General features: G+C 42.1%; 1 protein-coding gene across 1 annotated transcript in view; it reads right to left on the reverse strand.

The window, feature by feature from the left end:
* FCHSD2 (FCH and double SH3 domains 2) overlaps positions 1-25173 on the reverse strand; it is a 175680-nt gene that overhangs the window by 61346 nt on the left and 89161 nt on the right. Inside the window, exons 4-7 of the mRNA XM_009890990.1 lie at positions 24510-24654; positions 18893-19026; positions 17453-17507; positions 16917-17045 (exon numbers count right to left, since the gene is read on the reverse strand). Coding sequence (XP_009889292.1) covers positions 16917-17045; positions 17453-17507; positions 18893-19026; positions 24510-24654 — 463 coding nt within the window. The remainder of the gene's footprint in view (positions 1-16916; positions 17046-17452; positions 17508-18892; positions 19027-24509; positions 24655-25173) is intronic.

A 25173-nucleotide genomic window follows, 5' to 3' on the forward strand; every position in this document is an offset into this window, starting at 1 on the left:
AGACGGAAGAACTTCTTTACAGTTGGGGTGACAGAGCAGTGGCACAGGCTGCCCAGGGAGGGGGTGGAGTCCCTTCTCTGGAGGTTTTCAAAACCCGCCTGGATGCAGTCCTGAGTGATGTGCTCTGGGCAGTCCTGCTTTAGCAGGGGAGTGGGGCTGGGTGAGCTCTAGAGGTCCCTTCCAGCTCTGAAAATTCTGTGATTCTGTGAATGCTACCAATAATGAATTATTTTAAAAAAAAATAATATATTTTTTACAGCATTTAGAAGGTATGTTCAAGAAACGTACTTTGCCCGGCGAGACTGGGCTAGAACCGCAACGATTCTTAGCTCCTACAAGATTTAGTCACATGCAAACACAGACCCATCTCCAAGGATGCTCTTGAAATTCTTCCTTACTACAGACTTCTACGGTGTCAAAGGTATCTCCACAGAAGCCTTCATGCCATAGACGAATCATCCTCGACTCAGACACATGAGCTCTCCTGGATAAGTCTCAAAATGTTCTATGTTCTACAAGAGTTTAGACTAAGGAACAGAAACCTTAAAGTGACACAAATGCGCATGTGAAAATGCATTTCATACCAAATCCCATGTTTCTTAATATTTAAAAATACTCCCTTGGCAGATAAAATGCATAAAAAAGTATAAAAAGATAAATAATTGGATACTAATCATACGCATTCCTCACGAGCTTTTATTTACTCTTTTACATCCTTCCATTTTTTTAACCATCTATTTTGCCATTGCTGGTTTTAGTTTTTGTTCAGTTGATTCAACCTCCAGATTATTATTATTTTTTGCCCAGTGTGCTTTTCATTTACTTCTTCAAATAAATCTGTTGAACAAAACCTTTTCTACTCCAACACCGGCTGTTCTTCCCATTTGCTATTTGGATTTATCGCTTCCATATGGGTGTTTTTTCTGTACGTGGGTTTAAAGTTACCTGTCACCTCCAGCAAACTGTTCAGTGAACGGGCTTTCCAAAAGACGCTCTCAGAATAAGTTTAGTGATGGCAATGCTGTGATATTAAACATTTCAATAGATGTTATCTATTACTGAGCATTTCAGATTCTTACCATGCCAAAGAGATATCACATGCAGTTTGACACGGTCCTACAAGTGGAACATCGCACTGTCTAATCCACAACACAAAGGGTCTTTTCAGGGTAATGAAGACATTTTCCAACTCATATTAAAACGTTTTTTAAAAATCGTATACTAAAATGTCAATTAATTAAATAACACGAAAAGGGCAGAGTGTATTTCATATAGCAAACCCCCAGTTCCTGAGAAGGCACTCTACTAAAGGATTACTAAATACTCTTTACCAGTCATACTAAAATCTAAGGACCAAAACAAGTGAAACTATTTTTAGGAATTTTTGTAATCTGCCCAAATGAGCAACATGTTCTTAAAAGGAAAATGGCTCAGAGTCACAGTACTGTGATTACTGTAATAATTATAGAATCATAGAACAATGAAAAAAAATTATCGTGAACAATAAAGGAAAAACATCATGGGGGTATGCCAGAGGTACAGCAGCTGCATTGCAGCAGAGAAGATTAATCCATGTTTCCCAACTATCGCTCGGGAATTCCACGTGCCAATTATGCTTTATTACTTTTAGTAGCCCATTCTCATTTATTCCCGGGGGAATCACGCTAACAATTTATGCGTGCACTCCTTCTAAGCACCAGTGGGTGAGGAGGACGGTAATTCCAGACTGAAGTCTGTAATTAAAAATACTGGGAAAGGTTTGTCCCTTTCAGAGAGATTCCCCCCCCAACACAAAGCCTGGCACAAAAATCCCCGTTCCAATCCATATTCCTAAACAAGTATTGATGGGTTCATTGGTTGCACCGTTTTCTCCAGAAGCTGACAGTATTTTATAAGCTCCTACTATTTAAAACACAACAGTGATGGGTTACAAAAATCAACAGAAAAGCGAACAAAATAGGATGCGGTGGCGTTAAGGTATCTTTTAATTAAATCACTTCTTAAGCATGGCCTGATTGGAAACACCTAAATATATTTTACTCTCATAACATCACTTGACGAACGTAATTACACTGAAGTAAGCTTCTTTTCAAACTTATTGCAGCAGTGCTGCACATTCTACGATTAATGCTCAAACCTTTTTAAAAACTACTTAATTTCCCCACACTACTGCTCAGGTGTCCTAACGACAACACACATAAACCCCATAGGAAGAGACGTCCCAAAAATCCGGTAGGCTCCAGATTTCTTTGGTACAAGGCTGTCTTTCACACTTCGTCTCTGCTGTTAAATAAATGGAGACTTTCACCAAAGTTGATCTGATGAACACCATCTCTGATATCCCCTTTTAAACGTGAAATGCAGCAGGGTCTGCGCTAAACGTGAATGTCGATAAGTAGAATTTAAATAGAGACATTCGTACCTGAAATCACGTACGCACATCAGAAAAATACACTGTAATAATCCAACACAATCAATGCCCACTGAGAAGAGGGAAGCATGACAGAAGTGGGTCAACTATTAAAATTTGTTAAATTATTTGGGTATACACACAGTCACAAATATTTGTGAAGATTTTACTTAGAAAAAAGATGCTTCTCGCTCAGATTTGCTGTCGTCTTTTTATCCACCTCTTTCTTAAGACTCCGTATCTTTGGTAATTTCTCTTTTATTAAATTGACTCCGCATCGATTAAATTAAATTATCGCATCTAAGATCTATTTGAAAACACTGAACAACCTGATTAATAGGAGCAGTTTAAAATTTTTACTTCAAATATTGTTTAGCTTGGACTAGAAACCTGACTTCGACCTCTATCCACGTACCTGGTTTTACACTTCAGTCAAAAGTAGCTTCCCCAAATAAATTCAGGCACCCAAAAATCAGGATATCATCATGATTCTTTCGAACAACCTTTCTTCCAGTACCTCTAGATCACATTCAGCTCCCATAACTTTGAGTTACGTGAGATTACAGCCCTTGAACCTCAGCATTTACATTTTCCTGAAGTTTTTTGAAATTCATTAAGATTTTTAAAAGGTACTAATTGAGGGGCGCTGCTCGGTGCGTCCAGACGATGCTGCTGCCAATGGGGAAGCTGCACTGAACAGGTTCTTCCCATTAACCATGAGCAACACATATGGGATACCAGAGAGACATCATTTCTTTCGATTAGCACTCAAATCCGATGAGCAGTTACCTCAGTGCTTCGGTAATCCGTAAAAGAGTACAAAATAATATCCTTGTTCAGTTGGACTACACTGTTCCAGCCAGAGTCATCCGGCATTACGGATCTAATGAATCTACCGGGAGGGAATATTTGCTTCCCTTCCACGACAAGGGGGTTTATCCTCGCTACAAAGCCTTTTTAGCAGAGATGACAACTTGAACAGATGGGATTATTATTTTTTTTTTCTGTATGAAAACTAGCAGGACAAATCATATTGCAGGGTTCCCCCTCCTCCTCCTCCCTTGACCGAGCTTTTCGGCCAGCTTTCCAATCAATTACCTTCTGAGCAATTTGGAATTTCTTGCCTCCTAATGCCCTTCTGTGGCCTAATTCCAACGGCGCGCGCATCCGCTCCGTTCATTTCCCCGCAGACCAGCTCCCAGGGAAGGACCACTTCTCTCTCCGTACCAGTCGCTCACCCCATTCACTGCTGAAGGAGCCCTGCGCTGTTACCGACCTCTCAAACGGAGCTGAAACCCCACGTTGTGTGTCACCTCTTGAGCGTGCGCCGCGAGCCACGGCACCCGTAAAGGCTCGCCAGCACGAGCCCAAAATTCAGCTGCAGGAAGGGATCCCAAGGCAAGCCGGTTTTCTAAAGACTGTGCCAAAAGTACAGCTCGAACAGCCATCGTCCCCGCAGACGATGACAACTGACCTCCCAGCTCCTCACCTCCCTCCCTCCATACTAGCAAACGCCTCCGCTGGCACCAAACGGGCTCAGGGTGAAAGAGAGAAGCAAAGCTTTTGAAGCTGAAAGAAGAAAGAGCATCTCACAATTTGCCAGCCTATGTGAACCTTCTGTAGCGACTCTTGCCAGGTTTGCTTCCCTCTGGGGTGACACCAAGATGCAAAAAAAACCCAAAACCAAAAACCCCAAAAGCCACTTTTCCAACAACTTCTTTTAGGTTTTAATAATGCTTCGATTTCAGTGTGACGTTTTCCATCTTACGCTTACTGGGCTTGTGCTATTTTGGGTCTTATCTCCTTAAAATTCCTCTACCTCAGTCGGTTAAAGTTAAGTCACTCAGAAATGTTTTCTCCTGCCGTTGACGTACGAGACTCTACATCAGTCCTCACAGTCGCCATGAAAAGATGGTTGTTGTAACGTGCTTTGCCTTCTTGATGGTCATCATAACATGTTCTGCCTTCTAAACTGCTTTCCATGTTCCTTGAAGACAACAAAATCCATAGCAAGACTGTGCTTCAAACCCTTTTTTGAAGTTTTCTACCATTCTTAGAGGCTTTGGTAGAGGATTAAAACCACCTCACCTTTGCCACTGAGGACTGCTTTTAATTTGCAACCTATATTGGTTCAGTTTCATCAAAACTGAAATATCTAGCAAGAAAACAACTAGGTATTTCATTTCTGATGAAGCAGCAGTTATTCACAGAGACCTTTGGTTGTCACTTCACATCATCCAATGTCTGAACGTTCTCAGTATCAACTCCATTATCACTCCGGTCCTAAAATAACCACGTGGGGGCACAGGACAGCTCGTTTCTCACCTGGAGAAGCCCTACAGACTGCCATTCAACTTATACATGGTTTTAATCCACAGTTTCAATAACATTTATCGTTTAAGATTTCATTTCAGAGAGATCTGTGCACGTGCATTCAATTTTAAAAAGGGTACATGAGCTTTTCACTTAGTTTCAATGTATATTCGTGTAAATTCCAGGTAACTCGCCGAAACGTCGGGTGGTTATAAATAAGAGCAGATAAAAATGCTGAGGAAAAAAAGCAGCTCTTCCCTTACGTCTTCAATTCTTCCAGCGAACCCAGAGTTGCTAAAAACAAAAACTCCAACCAAACAAAACCCCGCGACTGATCCGTTCGGGATGTCTGACTCCACGACTTCTAAAATAGGAATGTCGCATGTTTCTAGTTAAAACTTTTCGCCGTAGCCCCCACCTGCCTCCCGACCGGCGCACACCAGGTGCTTCCTGAGTTCGGGTATTTCTCGGCGCTAGCTCCAGCGACTCGGAGGCACGCCGGCTGCTTTCTGGCACAGCAAAGTATTTCGGGAACCGTTCCGATTGTATTACAGCGTGGCTTTGAAACAAGATGGCAAAGTTTCATTTCCTGTTCAAAATGGGTAGTTTTACGACATTTGACAGAATAATCTTCAAGTCCGATCCAAATCCTGAATGGCTTCTACATAAAGCTCTTTAAAAGCTAAAAAAATACCCCCCAAAAAACAGTTTGAAAGCTTTCTGTTAACTCCTTAAATTGGATTTCTCAACGAGACCGCCCGGATTCCTGTTAAGTACCTCCTTCCCGATCTTAACCCTTACCCTGCGCCCTCTTCCTAGCAGTGATTTGGAGTTTTTTTGACTTTTTAGTCATTTTTACTGTTTCTACTGCATTGCATTGAGCCTTCATCACTGATTATTTCTCTTTTAGTCGCTCCCACTCACCGCACCGACGATACCAGCCTCCTGTTAACTTCCTTATATAAATACACCCGCGACTTCTTCTACGTAACCTCCTATACAGGAAATACCTCTCATGAGCATCTGTAAAATCACACTACATTTTTTCGCAATCAACCCTTTTCTAAAGTTATTTCTGTCAAAACGCCAAAGGAAAACTCGCTGACAAGTCAGAAGCACTATCAAGAAATAGTTTTATCATCCCATGAAAAATGATTATTGTTTTAAGATAACGAAGTAAGCTGCCCTGATTTATATATCAGGCTTTGCTATGCTCTATCTTTACATGGTACCCTCCCCAACCCACGGAGGAATACTTTGTCCCCTGGAAATAAACAGCCTCTTTGAACCAAATGCTGAAACGAGGAATTGATTTGTGGTTAAAACACGAGGTGAGACAGAGCTGACTGTCATCAGGCAAATGTGACCATCGCTCAGTTTTTCATCTGTACAACAGAAAGGGTTGTGATTCAGACTCGCTCTTTTGTCTCGAGTTAGCCCGGAAAGGCTGCGTGAAGAGTAACGTGAACTTTCAGGGTGCGAGCAGTGGATTTGAAATTGAAAATATTAGATGCTACCACAGCTAGCAGTGACACTACCGCTTACTTTTAAGGCCATCTAAACTTCCCTTGCTTGTGATTTTGCCAAAATTACCACCAGAAGTGGTTGTCTTTCCTGTAGGAAGCCTCTTTTCACTTCCCTGGACGTGTTTACTCATAGTCGGACGGAATATAAGTGCTCAAAACTGCAGTGAGCACATATTCAATAGACTATGAAGGAACTAAAGCCCTCCAAAGCATCAAATGGGAAGCGTGATATATGAGCATTTAAGAAAAAGCCCAAACAAAGGAGCACAGTTTTGTATTAATTATTCAACAATTTACATGGATGCATAATCACACTACAAACAGGGCCTTATTAAAGGCATTAATTTCCCCAAGGTTTTATGTGCACGTATGCGCACAGACTGATGTCCCTGGAAGGGAAAACGGCGCGGCGTCAGCTATCGCGAAGGCCACAGTGAGCATCTTCAGGAAGGCGGGTATCATGTGTTGGGCAACGGTCTCCCTTCACTCATCCTCCATTCATAGGAACGAACACGAGAGAGCAACGCACACTCGTCGGCCGTCTGTAAAGGAAAGTCACTGTGCCCATCTGATACTGTAGATAATGCCATCTACGGCTGCCTTAATTGTAATTACAAACTATTTGTGGCTTGCAGCTGACAAGAACGGGAAGTGAAACAATAGTTCTTTCACTTACGTAAATTCCCTCTACATTTTAAAGGGGAGTATTGCAGGATCTTAAAAGAATAGCAAGCACTGAATTAATAACAGTGATTTATAGAAGAAAATTAAAACCTCTAGTGACTTCAAAATTATTTTATCTTAATGCTACTTTTTCATTTAAGACAGAATCTCCGTTTTAGAAAAGTAACTCCCCAGGCGCTTCTAAATCATTCTAAAAAGCCTAAAACAATAATGTGTACGTAAAATGATTTCTTAGAGTGCTAAGATCGGTTCTGCTTGTTCTGGAGTCTACAGAAATACGCACTCGTGCAAATGTTAACCTTTTATTTAGACGGGACACACGCTGGCCAGCCACTGCTAGGATAACATTCCTGAGACCATTTAAGACCTTCAGCTAACATGCAACTTATTTTTCAAGGCAGAGTCACCAGAGAAAAAAACCGTTTGCCGTACACATCCCATTAATTTCTGGGCATAAATCAAATTATTAACTGAAAACCACCAAGTCCTCAAATCTCAGGTCATTTTTATATAGTCAGCTTCAGCTGATTCTCATTCGTGCAAGTAATGTTTGTAGTCTGCATTTGCATTTGTTTTAAATGATTAAAAGTGCTCAGTAGAAGAGGTGGATGACTACCCTGAAAACACAGATGTCAACTCAGCTTCACAAAAACTCCCAACAACGCTAATAAAGAAAACCCAGGGTTCATCAAAACATGAATATTCTAGCACTGTTGGCTCATTCAGATATTCCAGTTAACGGCAGAAAAAAAACCCCAGAAACTGGAAGTTTCCCAGCAGGGAAGATCCCAAGCAGCACCTTCTTACCAGAAAATGTTATTTCACAGAATCATAGAATAATTTAGTTTGAAGGGGAGATATCGGTCCGACCTCTGCTAAGAGCCAAATAGATCAGGCCAAACAGACCAGGTTGCTCGAGGCTGTGTCCAGTCAAGCTTTGAATGTCTCCACGGTATGACATTCCTCCCCTTCCCTGAGGCCCTGTTTGTGTTTGACCACCTTCACGGCAAAACTTTGTCCTATATTGAATCAGAATTCCCTGAGTTTCAAGTTATCTGCCTCCCACCGTGCCACCACCTTCAGAAAAGCAAGCCTGGCTCAGTCTTCTCCATACGCTTCCCACTAATGACTAATAGTCATTAAGACTGTTAATATCTCCCATTCTTTTCTTACGCTGAGCAAACCCAGTTTTCTCAGCATCTCCTTCTTCACCGTGGGCTCCATGACATTCACTCGTGGTGCTCCTTGCAATGGTTCAACCACTACTCACAGCAAACCTCGTGACTGCCAGCTCATCCCTCAGAAGCCAGACAGAGCTCTTCCTCCCTCAGAACCCTTTAAGACAGTGCTTAAAAAGAGGCAAGGATGTGAAAATGGTAAACATTACCTACAATTTTAAAAACTGATCTCTGAAATTAAAAAAGCAATGCTGTAATATAGAATCATAGAATGGTTTAGGTTGGAAGGGACCTTGAAGATCATCTAGTTCCCCCCCCCCTGCCATGGGCAGGGACACCTCCCCCCAGCCCAGGTTGCTCCAAGCCCCGTCCAACCTGGCCTTGAACACCTCCAGGGATGGGGCAGCCACAGCTTCTCAGGGCAACCTGCCCCAGGGGCTCACCACCCGCACAGTCAATAATTTCTTCCTCATCTCTCACCTCAATCTCCCCTCTTCCAGTTTGAAGACATTCCCCCTCATCCTATCCCTACATGCCCTTGTAAAAAGTCCCTCCCCAGCTCTCCTGGAGCCCCTTTAGGCACTGGAAGAGGCTCTGAGCTCTCCCCTTTTTCGCCTTCTCTTCTCCAGGCTGAACCCCCCCAACTCTCCCAGCCTGTCCTCCCAGCAGAGGGGCTCCAGCCCTCCCAGCAGCTCCGGGGCCTCCTCTGGCCCCGCTCCACCAGTTCCATGTCCTTCCTATGTTGGGGGCTCCAGAGCTGGACGCAGTACTCCAGGTGAGGTCTCCCCAGAGCAGAAGAGAGGGGAAGAATGACCTTCCTTGACTGGCTCAGTATCATCGCCCATGCACCAGTAAAGATCTGTTCCAGGGGAATTACATAACACAAAGTTCTATTTAAACCTGCCGTACCACCACGAGAACTCTGATCAAGAAGAGCCAAATTATACAACTGCACTTCCTCGTGTCAAGCAAACTGGAAAGTACAGAAGACACAGAAAAGATGCCTGATACTTTCAACAATATAAAAAAAAACCCTTACTGAAACCACAAAGACGAAAAAACAGCGAAGCGCAATAGCTTTTGACACTGCTCCTCCAACGCAGTCCGCAAACTCCGAAGACCGCACTAGGTACAATATAAAATAGATGAAAAAAAAAACCCAACAGAGAGCTTTATTTCGAAATACCTGCTGCTCCTGTTTGCTGCCTTATCGAGAATTTGTTGTTGGTCATAAAAAAAATGCATCGATATCTGTATCTGTTCCCCAACATTAAGGTCACACTTGATTGCAAATAGTTTGGGGGGGTTTCTTTTTGGGGTGTGTGTGTGTGTGTTTTGTTTTTCTTGTTTTGGTTGGGGTTTTTTTTTATTATACCCTACAATACCATTCAGGATCGTTAAAAAGTATTTAGCTACAAAGGTGACTGTACGTTTGGCATCAACCATGATGACCTAGCTCTACAAAATACTTTTGAAATCTTAAGGTAGATTTTCCTTAAAGATCCCGACTTTGAAAAACAAGCATTAAAAGGGAAAGCCCTGAGAGCAACAGATTTTGAAAACACAGCAGAGAAACAAAATGAAATGCTTTACTATAACATTTTACATTGCGACAAAGCCCTTAGTCCGTGTGAAGCTCAAATGAGACAGTCCTGAGCCCCACGACTCGTGTGCACAGGTGTGCGCCCCCCGGCCACGGGCTGTAATGGAATGAACTGGTGAGCTGATGCTCATGTTGTCTATAAAAGCGTACGCTTTGAAATCAATTTAAGTTTTAGTTCTCTCTTTCTACTAAAACAACGCAAGGATTATTTAAAACGTTCATGATGGCTCCCTTTCCTTCAGATCAACATTTCCTTATTATAAGTTGCTTTATAAAGTCGTGTTCTGAGGTGGTTCATGAGAGGAACTTCCAGGAGCTAAGAGCAAAAGAAATGCACTAATAATAAAGTTTCTAAAGAGACAGGTATCAAAACAGCCCTGAATTTACTTCCTTCTGACCTCAGTTTAAACTTCCGCGGCAGCCCGAGCACCAGGCAGACGACTCACACTTAAAAGGCTTTGTAGACTGAACCTTCTCAATCAGGTGATGGCATCTGCTCCTAAGCAGCTTGTCAGGAAACCGGCAAAGAATAAAACATTACCATGCTTTAGTCTACGCTCTTTTTAAAATTATTTTTATTTCACTACAGCGATTGAAATGCAGAGCTCAGGTCTGTGGCATAGCTTTGTTATATCCAGACATATATCTGGACATCAAGGACAGACAGAGAAAAAGGCAATAGGATTAAACTCTTTTCTAAAGGGAGATCTAGAATGGTTGCGCTTCTTATTTAGTGGTTTAACTGGTAAAGTAGGATGGCACTGTAGAAACAATTCTTGATTCTTCTAAAAATGCTGGAAGCATTTTGTACTTCCTTTCCAAGCATCCCTGTTTTGTTTGTGATGGCTTTCAGAGTTACAAACACAGCAGAGTGAATCTTATCATTGATAGGACGAGGGAGGAATGGCTTCAAACTGGAAGAGGGAGATTAAGATGAGGTATCAGGAAGAAGGTTTTCATTCTGAGGGTGGTGAGCCCCTGGTGCAGGTTGCCCCGAGAAGCTGTGGCTGCCCCATCCCTGGAGGTGTTCAAGGCCAGGTTGGACGGGGCTTGGAGCAACCTGGTGTGGTGGGAGGTGTCCCTGCCCATGGCACGGGGGGTTGGAACTGGATGATCTTCAAGGTCCCTTCCAACTCTAACCATTCTATAATTCTATGATTTTTTTCTTCCCCACATAAAAATGTTGCAAAATAATGTAAGACGCTCTGAACTACTGAAAATTATCAGCAGCTGCATGTTACCAGGCATCCTGCGGATGAAAATGTCAATTCGATGCCTGTTACAAAAAACAAAATAGGGCCATGATGTACATTTGTGATTCACTTGTCACAGGACAGTACAGCAACAGCATTTCTGAGTCAGAACAAAATCATCGCCGGCTGCTTCCAAACATGGAGTAACCCAAGGTGTCTCCAGCTCAACACATGTTACTTTTTCCTGACAATAATTTCGCAAATACGTTGTTACCAGCATAAACCACCCCTGCTACTGCAAAAATATCACCAGCCCTCCTTTCTCTTAACAATAGCATGAGCTTTTATTGGATTTTATTGTTTATAAACCACTGCTGTTGTCCAAGTTGTCGGCAAGCCAAGGTATGAATTAAGGTTACCTATCTGCATTCAGCTTGACTTGCACAGGATGCCACAACCAACCTTTGATATATGCATCCTATAATACACTTCAGCGTTTTGCCCTCTTCACTACGTAGGAGTCAAAGGACGCGTGTAACAAAAGAGTTCTTGACAGCTGGGTACTAGAAAACTGAAGGCATAATTATAAAATTACAACTTGGTTAAATGTGCATGAAAGCCTTTAAGGGAAGTCACACAAATTGCCACCTTTGGATCAAAAGTCACTAAATAAGACCTAGGTTTTAGCAAATTAACATCGAAAGTAATTTCATACAAGAAGAAAACAGATAGCAACAGACAGCCAAATCCGCTCATTTCTTCCAATCCACTATTTATCAACGTATACAAGTTGACGTCAAAGTTAAGAATAAAACTGCGAGTTTTCTAAGCAAGCGAGCGCTGTCTGCACATGCAGATGGTCCAAAGCGGTGGTTTCAGAGTCCACTACGCTACAACTCAAAGTCAAAGCCAGCAGCAGGCAGCGTTTCACAGCCAGAGACCGGCCGCGTCCAGCCAAGCCAAGCCCAGCTTCAAACGAGCCAGAGGCCGACGGCTCTCGCACCAAACAGTACAATTCTCAACATGGAAACAATAACCCGATTAAAACTAAAACCTGCGAAGCAATTGTCTATAATAGAGGTAAGCAGAAATAGGCTCTGGAACATCTGTAAATAAGCACGAGTTTTACTTTCTTACACAGTAATACAGCCAAGTATCAGCTTTTTCCATTTCTAAAGTTTTTAGCACCTTTGGGTAACATAACTAGAAAAACGCGGAAAGCTTCAAGTCTTTAGTGAAATCCATACTGAAGGACCCCAAAGGAGCAGCACCAAGCAGCCGCCATTCTATACCTAAGCACCATTTAAAACAACTATTCTAGACAAAGGATATGTAAGATCTGTCTTCAAAACCAGAATAAAACTACTCTTCTTCCACTTTCCACGTGATTTCCAATGGTTCCGTTGTAAAACTGATACTTCAGCTGAGGAGTAGGGAGATTCTGAAGGCAGAGCAGGTGGAGTCATTTGTTTTTCAAGTCTGAAGGTTACTATACTAAACAAGTAACATTCTGAAGTATTTAGATAAAGGATTTATCCACAGGTTACTGAAGAACCCTGAAAAATCAGCCTGAAAATCATTTAAAATGTACTTCTCTGCCACATACAAAAATACCTGTCCCGATGAAAAGATGAGGTAACACACCTGATTTCAAACACACTAATGAAAGCGGTCGTAGAGTCGTATCTCACTGCACGGACAGTGTGGTTACAGGAACCTCACTCGGTCTACAGAGTGGAGAAAACCACCAATCTGCAGAACTCCGTTCTTTGCAGAACTTAGCGGACACTAAATAATTGAGTAAGCCCTATGATTTCGATCATCTTCAAGGTCCCTTCCAACCTAAACCATTCTATGATTCTACGATTTTCGAGATGCTGCTGAGGCCACTCAACCATCCAAACTCGGTCCTTAGGGAAGTCGGTCTTCCAGTTTGCTTTCAAATGGGGCAGCTGGTATGAGAAGTGGATTTTTCAGGAATGCTTCTTTCTGTCTTTGACAGTCTCGGTCGAGAAAAGAAGCTGAGTATCTGCAAATAGGCAGTAACTCCAAAAGTGCTGCAAGACAGATAAAATCTGACCAGTTTCAGGAGAAACTTGCGGTGATTTAGAAACACGGACAGCCCTGCAGAGTTCAAATAGAAGAAGGTCTATCAGCTCAATGGAGAAATACTTAGAGACAGCGAGGTGGCCACAACAGAAATAGCCAAGGACTTACTAATATTAAGATAAAAAGATGCAGTTTTAGAATGTAAATCTCAACATAAATATTAGTGTAGACACTATAACTGTATTACAGCACGTAACATACATTGGGTCACAGAGCCACTCAACCTTTTAAAACAGGAACTGTGCTGCCTAGGAAGGGTTTTAACACCCTTTCCAAATACCTCCGTCCCTAGTGATGTCACCTAGAGAAAGGATTAGAAACATTCAATGGACAAAGTCTCCATTTCTTTATCGCTCACTCCATTTTCCAGTTCTAGTATGTCTTTCATAAATCGTAATGGGTTTGCTTTCATAAATCGTAATGGGGAGGGACTTTTTACAGGGGCACGTAGTGATAGGACGAGGGGGAATGGCTTCAAACTGGAAGAGGGGAGATTTAGATGAGGTATTAGGAAGAAACTTTTCCCTGTGCGGGTGGTGATCCCCTGGGGCAGGTTGCCCCGAGAAGCTGTGACTGCCCCATCCCTGGAGGTGTTCAAGGCCAGGTTGGACGGGGCTTGGAGCAACCTGGGCTGGTGGGAGGTGTCCCTGCCCATGGCAGGGGGGTTGGAACTGGATGATCTTCAAGGTCCCTTCCAACTCAAACCATTCTATGATTCAGAGTTCTTCATTCTGTAGGCAGCAATTTTCTCCCCAACTGACTGCTTTTCTGTTTCTAACATGAATTTCAGGTGCAATTTTCTTGCCTGGACAACCAAAATTGTCAAGATCTTATTACACCTCTTGGTCACAAGGTTTACATTTGCTTACACCGAATGCTTCTTCACCTTCAAATCATCACCCGTCTCTTCAGTTCTTTCTCCATTTTGTTTCTGTTAAATCATTATGCTAAACAAAAGAATTGTTTTCTCAGTGCGTTTACCAGCACGGTTCCCACACGCATTTCAGAAGGAGACAGGTAAGGGAGCAACCAGGACCTTGCCAGCAAATCTCCTTCCCTTATAAACCCCAAGTAATTACTTTAATCCCACATATTCTGTATCTCTTCATCAGTTATTAATCTCTGAGAAAACCCTCACCACCCTACCTGTAACGTTGGTCTTTTACGTAAGCAGAGACTGAGTGGGAAGTTTGTTGAGAGCTCCCGGGGAATTCAAGACATTAAATCAGATGAATCACCCTTATCCCCAGGCTTACCGACTCCTTCAAGATCTCTTTTTGCAGGACGTTTTCCCTCTTAAAAAAATCACGTTGATCATTCCCACCGTATCGCATCTATCTGCGCGCGAACTGATTCCGTTCATCACCGCACTGGTTTTATCAGCCTGCCTGCTAGGGAAGTCGGATTTCTTCACCGGTAATTCACAGGGCCCCTCCTGGAGCCCTTTTCAAAGGACACACTCGGCGCTTTCGGTTGGCACCGAGGCTGGTTTTAGCACCAGGTTACACATTGTTGTTTATATTTAAGCAGTTTCACGTTTGAATCTGCTTTAGAGCTCTTGGATGACTGCAGCTGGAGCCCAGTGGTACATCACACTTGATTTTCCTGAGGATTTCCCCCCCCGCTTCTAAAATGCGTTCAGGAGCCATTTCAATTTGAGACCTCACCATTGATTTATCCTCTCCCTTGCTCCAAAGAACGACCCTGCTGCAAGGACACGTGGGTGAGCTCCCACGTATTTTTTGCTCACAAACAACAGTGCAAAATCCCCAAATTTACAGTTCTTCATTAAGAATACAGTTGTTTACCAGACGAGGAGATTCAACTGCTATAAATATTGGAGAGATACAGAAAAAGAACCCTGAGTTCCAGAGTAATTTGGCTCCATGAAAGTACTTGCAACTTAGGTTTTCAGTAAACCACTATTATTTATATAGCAGAACAGGTTGCACAGAGAGATTTCCATATCAAAAAAAGGTTCACTTTGAAAAAAGCTTCAAAACAAGTTCTACAAAAGAAAGGACTGGATAAGAGGGAGCCAAGTAGCTGGGGAGAGAAACCACCATAGATCAGGAGCGGCTTTAACAACTGGACCCCGTGCACGTAGAACATCTATAGACAACGGCACACGTCCAGAGGAACGGCACCAGTATGACTTTGGTTTCCACGACTGTATTTTTCAGTCTTTAAAAAAAAAGATTCAACATTTTTTAGTTTTGGTGTTTTATTGCAACTTATTAAAAAAAAAGTATTTCTGGGGTACCCGCCAGTTTTTACCATCACAGTACAGAAAGCCCGCACCATCCAAAAGGCATAAATATTTACGGAAACTCAAAGCGATGAAGATCCTGCCTGGCTCACCACGTGCTGAGTTTGTACCACACACAAAATGTAGCCAGACACAGCGGGAACAAGAACCCCTTTGCAGCCATAACCCACCACAGCCAGCCATAATCTTACCTGGGCTGTCTACTCATTTTTTCATTCTTTCAAATGACTGTTCTGTTTGTTTTATTGTGAATATATTGAATTCCCTTCTGGCATTACTTCCAACTAACAGTATTAACTGCTGACAGCCAACCATGCACATAAGTATGGAATTATCCTGTGTAAGCATCAATTAATAATTTTATCTCCACCATTATAAGGAAATATTTATAACCGCTTCCACGTACTAAACATTTAGTCAGCACAAATATTCAGGTTTTACTAAGAGGAAAGCACAACAGACACACAGAGCAAAGCCAGGGCTGCTGTCTCAAAGACTATCAGCTCTGCATTGCCTCTGAGATACCCCGATCTGATTTCCCCTTCCAGGAAGGCAGATAGGACGCACGGCAATGAATTTATAACACAGGCTGTGATTTACTCAGAGGCACACACATATTGCCGGTGGAGTGGTTAACTTAGTCAAGATATAACGGAATTACATACAAGACTCCCTCAGAGGCCTCGTTTGGCACTCTCATTTCTCTCATTTTCTGCTTCGGTTACCTGCTTTTCGGATCAATATTTTTTTCCCCCTCCAGTATGCAATAGCATGATGATTAACAGTGATTTGTTATCATAGAGGGATAGTTCTTCAATAAAGCAATTTTAAATGCAAATTGCAAACTTCTAAGTTGCCATGCCTGATTGCATCACCTGGAAATAGTTTGTAGATAGCAAATTTAAATAAACTTTGAAAACACCAATACATAAAATGCACCTACATAGAAAGCGTGAATTAGCTTTAAATAGCTCATTTTACAGATTTTACAATTTATCCGTAACTAAGTTACAAGAATAGTGTACGTTTAAGTAATTCTAGGACAATATTAAAAAAAACCCAAACTGTGAGCAATTCTATTTGAACTTTTAAAGTATGTCATTTCCTATGAGTTCAAGTATCTCCTCTTGGCTCGGCTGGGCAAGCTGCCACGCGCGAGTACAGCACGGCTGATCTGCTGTTCTCTAAAATTCATGGTTTGAAACCAAGATATTTAATGATTATATTTTCATCAATAATACAATAAAGAAATGTTCCGATCAGACAATTGGATTAAAGAAAAAAAGGATTATGGGATATGCCACTGAAGAACTGAAATATCTCAGCTAGTTAAGGTCAGCTCCAACAGGCAAACGCAGGTCCTAGTTTTACAAACTTGATTCCTTTATCCAAATTTTTCAGAAAACAAGTAAATTATAAATAAAAGTGACTGCTTTGCTTTGGGGCTTGATAATTGGTACCACGGATCCTGCACGCTATCGCAGGATCTGTCTATTGAATTCTCATTTATTGCAGCATATTGGAAAAGCCAACATTGCTGTCGCAAAACCATGCGAGATTTTGTACTTCGCTCGTTTGGCATTCCAGATTTTCACACTTCCCAAGTCCCATAGGGAAATTAGCTTCCTTACCTTCATAATGTTTACTAAGTCTGTTTGATAATAGCGATCTTGGTGTGCATTAGCAGCTGCTAAAGTGAGAAGATAATCATTCCTTGCGTGGATAGCCTTGGAGTTACACTCGGATCGTCGTGCTTTTAACTGCAACAAGAAACAGAAGTTAAAAGATGGACACTAATGAGAAGCTAAACGACCAAACATGTATTAATAGTAAATTAACATGCATATCTATGCATCAATATAGGATTAATAGCTTACAATTTTATTAATGGTAAAGGGATTTCTACCGTATTTTTCTCTCATGCAGTTGTAATTTCACACGTGGTCTTCAAAGAACACTTATAACTCCCACTAGAAAAAGTTTCCTTGTAAATTTGGTCATATGTAATTCCGCACTCTGACTGCTGAAAGTCTGCTCTTCTCTCATCACTTGTTCTAACAATGTCTCTTCCAAAATCTCTAGATTCCAGACAACTCTGGTTATATGCCTCATGAAATGAGCTGCAAAGCATGACTGTAAGAAATGTTAAGGGTTTTTTTATACTCACCTTTACGCTTGCCTTCTGCAAGCTTATTCTTGACTGAAAAAGACTAAGTTTGGACCTGAAACAAAAATTAAAAGAAGAGATTACTGTCTTACACCCTTACTACAAAACTACAGGATAAGCAGGCCACTTCCCTTCTGCAAAATTTTAATTTAAATAATTTTTTATGTCTACATTTTTTTATTTGTATAGTTTTAAATAAAGCTTACGGATCAAGGAAAACATTACAAAGTATGCTGAGGTACACCAACAGCATCTGCCTCACATGTCCTGAAATCTTTTGCACAGCTTACCCTGATTTTTGAAAAAAAATTAAATACATCATGAAAGAGAAATTGGGTGGTAGCTGCAACTCGAGTTACTTTGGCATTCGCTGCATTTTGAGTTAGCCCTCCAGACGCAAAGCGCTGTAAATTCGAACAACTGGTCATCTGAAGGAATATTAATCCCAAAACATTAATAATTATGTTCCAGTAAGCTGGAAGAATACTCATGTACACACACATATTTTTAAAAGCAGAATTAGTGTGATTTCTCAGATTTGGATCAATGAGAGAAAAATTAGAGAAGTAATTTATTAGCTGTTGGAAAGACGGTTTAAAAAGTAACTAAGAAAACAAAATCAAGTATATAGCTATTTTAATCTGGGTAATACTGCAGCATGAATCTGGCAGCAAATTCTTAAGCTCAAGTTTTTGGTTGATTTGTTTGTTTGGTTGGTTGTTTTTTTTTCACTTTCTTAGGGTATTATAGGTAACCTTATTAAAGTTCTTTTCATCGTCCAGCCCTCATAAAGTGAAAGACAGAAAAATTCTCTAACAAAACCATAATTTCTTTTCATTCCCTAAGACCAACCCTGAGGAATTTCACAAAACAAACAAATAAAAAAAGAAATAAACTTGCAAAAAAGGGTAAGGCAAACTCCCACAAGACAGGCCAAACTCCAAACCGAAACCATGCGAGCTACTTGCTTGGCCGAAAGGAAGGAAATCGACCTCTTCAGGATGTCAAGGAGCATAAAAACCTTAAAGCCTCAAAAACTTATCTTCAAAAATGGAAAACAGCGTCCCATCCCCTCTCCCCCTCCAAATGGACTGATACCAAATGTGAGATCTGCGGCGAGAAGAGGAAGTAAGCGGCCTTTGATATCCGAAAGAGTGCCAGCTCACACACCGGCCTTTGAAAAGGTCAAATTAAAGCAGTTAGTTGAACTTTCTTCCTAAAGAAACCAGCCTAAACGAGTTATACTTGACTACCGGGGTAAAAGCGTGCTTGAAATGCTTACAAAAATTGCCTATAAGCAACAAGAAAAAAACTTGGCACAGGCTCACTGAAAGCAGCTATCTTTCTTCTCAAATAATATCAAGTGTAAAAACTAATACAAGTACAAATCTGCTTTATACCCAAGCAATTATTTATACACATGCTATTATAAAAACATACTTGGCCTCAATATCAGCTTTCTCCCGCACTGCTTGAGCCATCTGTTCCGTCTCAAAATATTTCTTTTTGCCTTTAGCTAAATCTTTTACCGTCTCTTGTAATTCAGCCTGGATCCTCGTCAACTGGTCCACGCACTGGAAAAAAAACAAAACCATTTGGGAAACAAAGCATTAATGGTTTTTTTTGCATCCAGATAATACTATCGTCATCGTTTTACTACTCTTCATCGCATTTTATACAGAACAACGCGGTCTCCAAGTCACTCCTGGTCAATTATTCATGCCTTTCTTTTACAGCTGATCAGAACATAAAACTGGATTTCTTTCTTTCTTGCTGCTGCTGTTTAACTCTTCAAATTCAATGACAACTTTCAAATTAAACATAGAAGTTCTGAAAGCTTTGCGTGAGGTAATTAGTCGAAATAACTGGAATACAACTGGGAAGAACCCGAAGGCAATCTACCGGAGGTGATACAAAAAATGATTAATCTTTCCTTCTCTAAAATTTAAAACATAAGACAAAAGCTACCATGTAAAACCCACCACCACCACAAGAGATGAGAACAATTTGATAAACGTTATTGTAAGAGCTCATTTTTCTTAAACTATCCCGAGAGCTTTCCAACAAATAGGGTTGTATCAGAAATCGGTGTCATCCACAAAGAAAACTGAGAGGCTTAAAATGCAGAGCGAGCTAGACAAGGAATGAGAATAATTCCATCCGTTTTCATTAATACGACCCAATCGGCGTCATGACATACGTTTTAATGTCAAAAAATAAGAGTCAAAGGAATAGAAGAAAAATTACTGTCCAGGTTTTGGCTGGGAGAGCGTTAATTTTCGGCACAGTAGCTGGTACGGTGCTGTGGTTTGGATTTGTGACCAGTACGGGGTGAGTAACGCGGGGATGTTTTAGCTGTGGGTGAGCAGCGTTTACACAGCATCGGGGTCTTTCATCCTCCTCCCGCTGCCCCACCAGCGAGCGGGCTGGGGGTGCTGGGAGGCCGGGAGGGGACCCAGCGGGGCCAGCTGAGCCCAGCTGACCGAAGGGGTATGTATCCCATACCATACAACGCCGCGCTCAGCAAGAAAAGGGGGGGAAGGAGGAGGAACGAGGGGACATTCGGAGTTACGGTGTGTCCTCCCAAGTCAGCCTTCCGCCTGATGGAGCCCCACTTTCCCGGAGATGGCTGAAACGCTGCCCGCTGACGGGAAGGAGCGAATTAATTCCTTATTTTGCTTTACCTAAAAAACTGTTGTTATCTCAAACCCATGAGTTTTTGTGCTTTTACCCTTCCAATTCTCTCCCCCATCCTACTCGAGGGATGTGAGCGAGCGGCAGCGTGGGGCTGAGCTGCTCGCCGTGGTTAACCCACAATTACTAAAATGTTCAGCAATTCTCCAAACATCCTATCAGCTTCAAAAAAAAACTTTCTGGGAAAGGATCTACGTTAAGCAGAAAGGATCTCCTTAACAAAACAAACGTGAATTATCAATGTCGAGAATTATACTATCTTTAAAAGAGATTTGTAAAGATTTTCTTTTACCCAAACTAGCTGAAGAGTGATAGCGCAATGCGTTTGTATTTAATTACCAATATTACAGACTAGGTGTGCTCAGTGAGGGTTCCAGGCAATACTTAGAGACAGAACCTTGAGCTTAAGGGAACCGATCTGCCTTTCAATTTGCCTTTCTGTCCTTCAAAGACCAGACTCGGAGTCCCCCCCCCTCTTTTCACATCATTATCACATACCCCTCTTCTCCCATTGCCACATTGTCCTCTTACTGAACACCCCTCCTAAAAACCTATGGGTTTTCATTACACTAATTATCAGTGCACGTAACCTCCCTTAAAAGCACTGTAAGACCAGTAAGGCGATGTAATCCAATAACGTAACGTTAATTTCAAAGTATTCCAAAGTCATTAAAAATAATATCCAGTCACCTGCAGAAAAAAGAAACTTTTGTTTCAGTCAATAGAAACTGCTCATCATCTCACCACAGAATTGCTCTAAGAATGTCAAATTTCTTTCTGGCTATAAAGTACATAAAAATTCATGTGAGTTCACACTAAGCCCAGTATTTGATGCGGGCAGGCGAGGAAAGCAATGGGCTCCATAAGGCAAGCTTCGCGGTGGGTGGTTTGGGGAGTGGTGGAGGGCAGGATTGGGTTTTTTTTGAAGACCTCTCAGTGTACGATAGAAAAATGAAAGGTAGAAAAATCTGTATCTATTGGACAGCTGACAGAGCCCTAAAGTCATTTCAAAAGGACTGGGGGTTTTTACTACATCAATCGGTATTTTGATCCCTGAAGTCTCCTGCCAGCATCAAAAAATTAAAATATCAAATAGCCCCAGTTGTTAACACGATCGTTTTAAAAGCATAAAATAATCTTGCTTTTGCATCTCTGAAGAATAAAAAAAAATTATCAGGAGCTTGAATGCCATTTAGGGTTTTTGGGTTGGGCAGGCGCCGGCTGTATGTAAAAAGCTGTTTCAGAGGGCTGACGGAGATGGTTTCTTGTTGCACTGCCGCCACGCAGAGGGATTTTATTCTATTTGCCTTTCAATCTTCCGATATGGATCTGTGCAAACGTCTGCAGTGGTGGCCACATCGTCTTTCCTGAAGATACCTGATGATCCTACGCTGCAGCTCTCGGCCTGCTCTTCCTAGGCCAACATATGAAACCACACACCACTTACGGGATGAGCGTACGAGGTCTCCGGGGAAAGATAATGGCAGGGGGTAGGCTGCTGCCCTCAAAACAGCCTTCTCGGCTGCGGCCGAGAGCCGCGGGGTGAGGGCAGGGGATCAGTTTTCTTACGAGGTCAGGTGTGGTCTACAGGAGACACATTTATTACCCCTGCTCCAGAGTCACCTTGCAACTTAGCAATATTTTTCAGCAAATTATGATGAGGTTTTCTGAAATTGTTCCAGTGTAGTATTAAAACGGGTCATAAAAACGAAGTTTCTACCCAGTGGAGGAAGTAAAGGTTTACAGAAACATCTGGAAAATAAAGATGACATCTCATCAAGAGCAACTCAATACCTACTGCAATCTTGGAAGGAGACGCTGCTTCTAATAGGAACTCGATTTTAGATGGGCATTCCGGTGTAAGGTTACAAGTATTTTACTGACTGTGAATTTCAATTTTGATAACCTTTTGTCTGGATGGAGGTCAACATAATATATTATCAGTTTGGAAATCCAAAGGAAACGGTGAGAGACCGCACTGCGTAAGACACGCAATTTGCTGGGGAGAAAAATTAATACCAAGTGGATGGTGATTCCACGTTTTAGAAAAAGTATATCGCTGTAGGAATACCTCGAACCAGCAGTACTGCCCTGATAATTGTAATAACTTGTGCTGCTAATTCAAACATGCAGGAAAAAAGGAACCTCTATCATTGATAGAAATCTAAAGAAGCAGTCCCCACTTCTACTGCCAACTCATAAACACTGAACTATCAGTGTTTGCAGAAGAATAAAACCGGAGATTGTTTATCCAGTAAAGATACTATAAAATTGCTACAGCATTGTTCGGAAAGCTTCACAGAAAAATAAAATTCCCCAGGACACTAAACCAACATTAATAAAGTTAATTTTTCCTCCAGAAAAGCAGATACTGCACACGCTTCTAAGAGCTGTATAACAATTTGCTCAGAAACTGAGAGCTCATGTTACACTAACATCTGTTTAAAAGTTTGTAGCCAAATATTTTACAAAATAGTGCTTTAGAAAATGTAACCAGGTAAGTTACAATTAGTTGTTGTCACTTTTTTTTTTGTCACAAATTTTTGTGTTGGCTTTTTTTTGTCTTTTACCCTGAGTGGATCATTCAGCCTCCCTCAAATTAAACCCAGAGGCGATGTTAATAAATGCTCAGTGATGTCAGGAAGGAATATTTACAACTACCAACTAATATCTGAGACGCTTGCAAAACGTGTTCCACCAGCATTTCTGTTTCCCTCCAAATGTTACGCTTCACCCAAGCCACGTTGCGAGCATTTCAAAAGATCACTCTTGAAAACTTCCAAAACCGTATGTTTGGTGCAGTAGTGACTTTCTGTAAACTACGCTCACGCTTTAGAACAGGAGGCTTTCTCCTCGCTGCAGCAAAACCCACAGAACACAAACACAAAATAACTAAAATACAAAGAGTGCTTAGCTGTACGTAAATACACATCACTGTATTTTTAAAATGCGTCTGACCGCCTTACGGAAACAGATGGAACATCATATTTGATTTGAAACACATTCTGTATTAAGAGGTATGGTAGAGACCTCTTAAGACGTAAATGGCTTTAAAATGTAACAACCAATCAAATCAAAGTCAAGCTTACCTTTTTTCATAGAATCACAGAATGGTTTGGGTTGAAGAGACCCTGAAGATCATCCAGTGCCACCCCCCTGCCCTGGGCAGGGACACCTCCCACCAGCCCAGGTTGCTCCAAGCCCCGTCCAACCTGGCCTTGAACACCTCCAGGGATGGGGCAGCCACAGCTTCTCGGGGCAACCTGCCCCAGGGGATCACCACCCGCACAGCCAACAATTTCTTCCTCACATCTCATCTCAATCTCCCCTCTTCCAGTTTGAAGACATTCCCCCTTGTCCCATCACGACATGCCCTTGTAAAAAGTCCCTCCCCAGCTCTCCTGGAGCCCCTTTAGGCACTGGAAGGGGCTCTGAGCTCTCCCCTTTTCGCCTTCTCTTCTCCAGGCTGAACCCCCCCAACTCTCCCAGCCTGTCCTCCCAGCAGAGGGGCTCCAGCTCTCCCAGCCGCTCCGGGGCCTCCTCTGGCCCCGCTCCACCAGGTCCATGTCTCTCCTGTGCTGAGGCCCCCGAGCTGGAGGCAGCACTGCAGGGGGGTCTCCCCAGAGCAGAGCGCAGCAGAGGGGCACAATCCCCCCTCGCCCTGCTGGCCACACTTCTTCTGATGCAGCCCAGGATACAGTTGGCCTTCTGGGCTGCGATCGCACATTGTTGGCTCATGCTGAGCTTCTGGTCACTCAGCACCCCCAGGTCCTTCTCCTCAGGGCTGCTCTCCAGCCATTCCCCGCCCAGCCTGGAGTTGTGCTTGGGATTGCCCCGACCCAGATGGAGGACCTTGCACTTGGCCTTGTAACTACTTTTTCTTGAACTACGCTATTTTCTTTGTATGGATTAATAGATCAGCTATAGCAGTTTTTGGAATACTTACTTCTGACCCCTTCAGAGGAGGTGGCTGGATAACCTGCGTTCTACACCTTGAAGATAACCTTCAGGTTTAAGACACACCTTTTCTTAAAATCAGAACCTGTTCTAACAAAAGCCACTTGCAATTGTCACTGCAAAACCAATTCGATGTAATTGCCACAGCGTGACGTTAGATCTGCAGAGACAGCTTTGCCCCACTGGGTATCACATTTTAAAAGGCTCATTTCCATGCAATTTTAATTTCAGATACCATAGCTCAGATCTTCAACAAGCTGGCGATTTACTTCTGTAACAACATGCACAGGAAGAGACTGAAAAATGCCTATGTATTTTAGAAGTGCCATACTAAAAGATTTCTAATAACCATTTTTTCTAAATAAAAACCAACAAAAGTTTAAGGAATTTATTAAAGCGCAAATACCTTCTTCAACTGCTGTTCCTTGAAGCACCGTACAGTCCTGGCTGGTTCAGAAATTAAGTTTTTATAGTTCTCACAGATATTGAGTCGGGATTGGGCCACTTGCATCGTGCCTTCTAAAAGTGATTTCCAAACCGAGTACATGCTCCTAAAATAATGAAACAGAGAAAGGTTGTGGATAGGAAGGAAGGGAGGCCAGGCGTTACACTGAAAATACGGGTTGGTTTAAATAATAGTAGCATAATTCTTCTGGGATTGCTTTTAAAAAATAAAGCTAAAGCACAATCCTTCATGCTGACCTAGAAAATCTCCGCACTTTTAACACAATTCTAACTGAAGTTGTACCAAAAGTAAAGATTTCCCTTCCTGTCCCTGTTTTGTGATTCAAGATTTTTTTGGCAAACGTTTTCGGTTCAACCTGTCGCTCCAATGCAACAGACCCCACAGACCCCAGTAGCCAAAACCAGATCAGATGCTGCCATTTTATTATTATTTTTTTTAATAAGATGGTGGATTTTGTGATTTTGGGCATCTTGAAATCAAGCAAATAGTTACAGACCACCCATCAATTTTGCCTCAGCTATCGGTAGTTCCTTCATCACGCATACCGGGTGAAAGACAACCACCGTAGCTGTGTAACGAGCTTTGCAGGGCCCCAATAATTCAC

This window comes from Charadrius vociferus, unplaced genomic scaffold, assembly GCF_000708025.1.
Source record: "Charadrius vociferus isolate BGI_N301 unplaced genomic scaffold, ASM70802v2 scaffold407, whole genome shotgun sequence".
Classification (NCBI taxonomy): Eukaryota; Metazoa; Chordata; class Aves; order Charadriiformes; family Charadriidae; genus Charadrius; species Charadrius vociferus.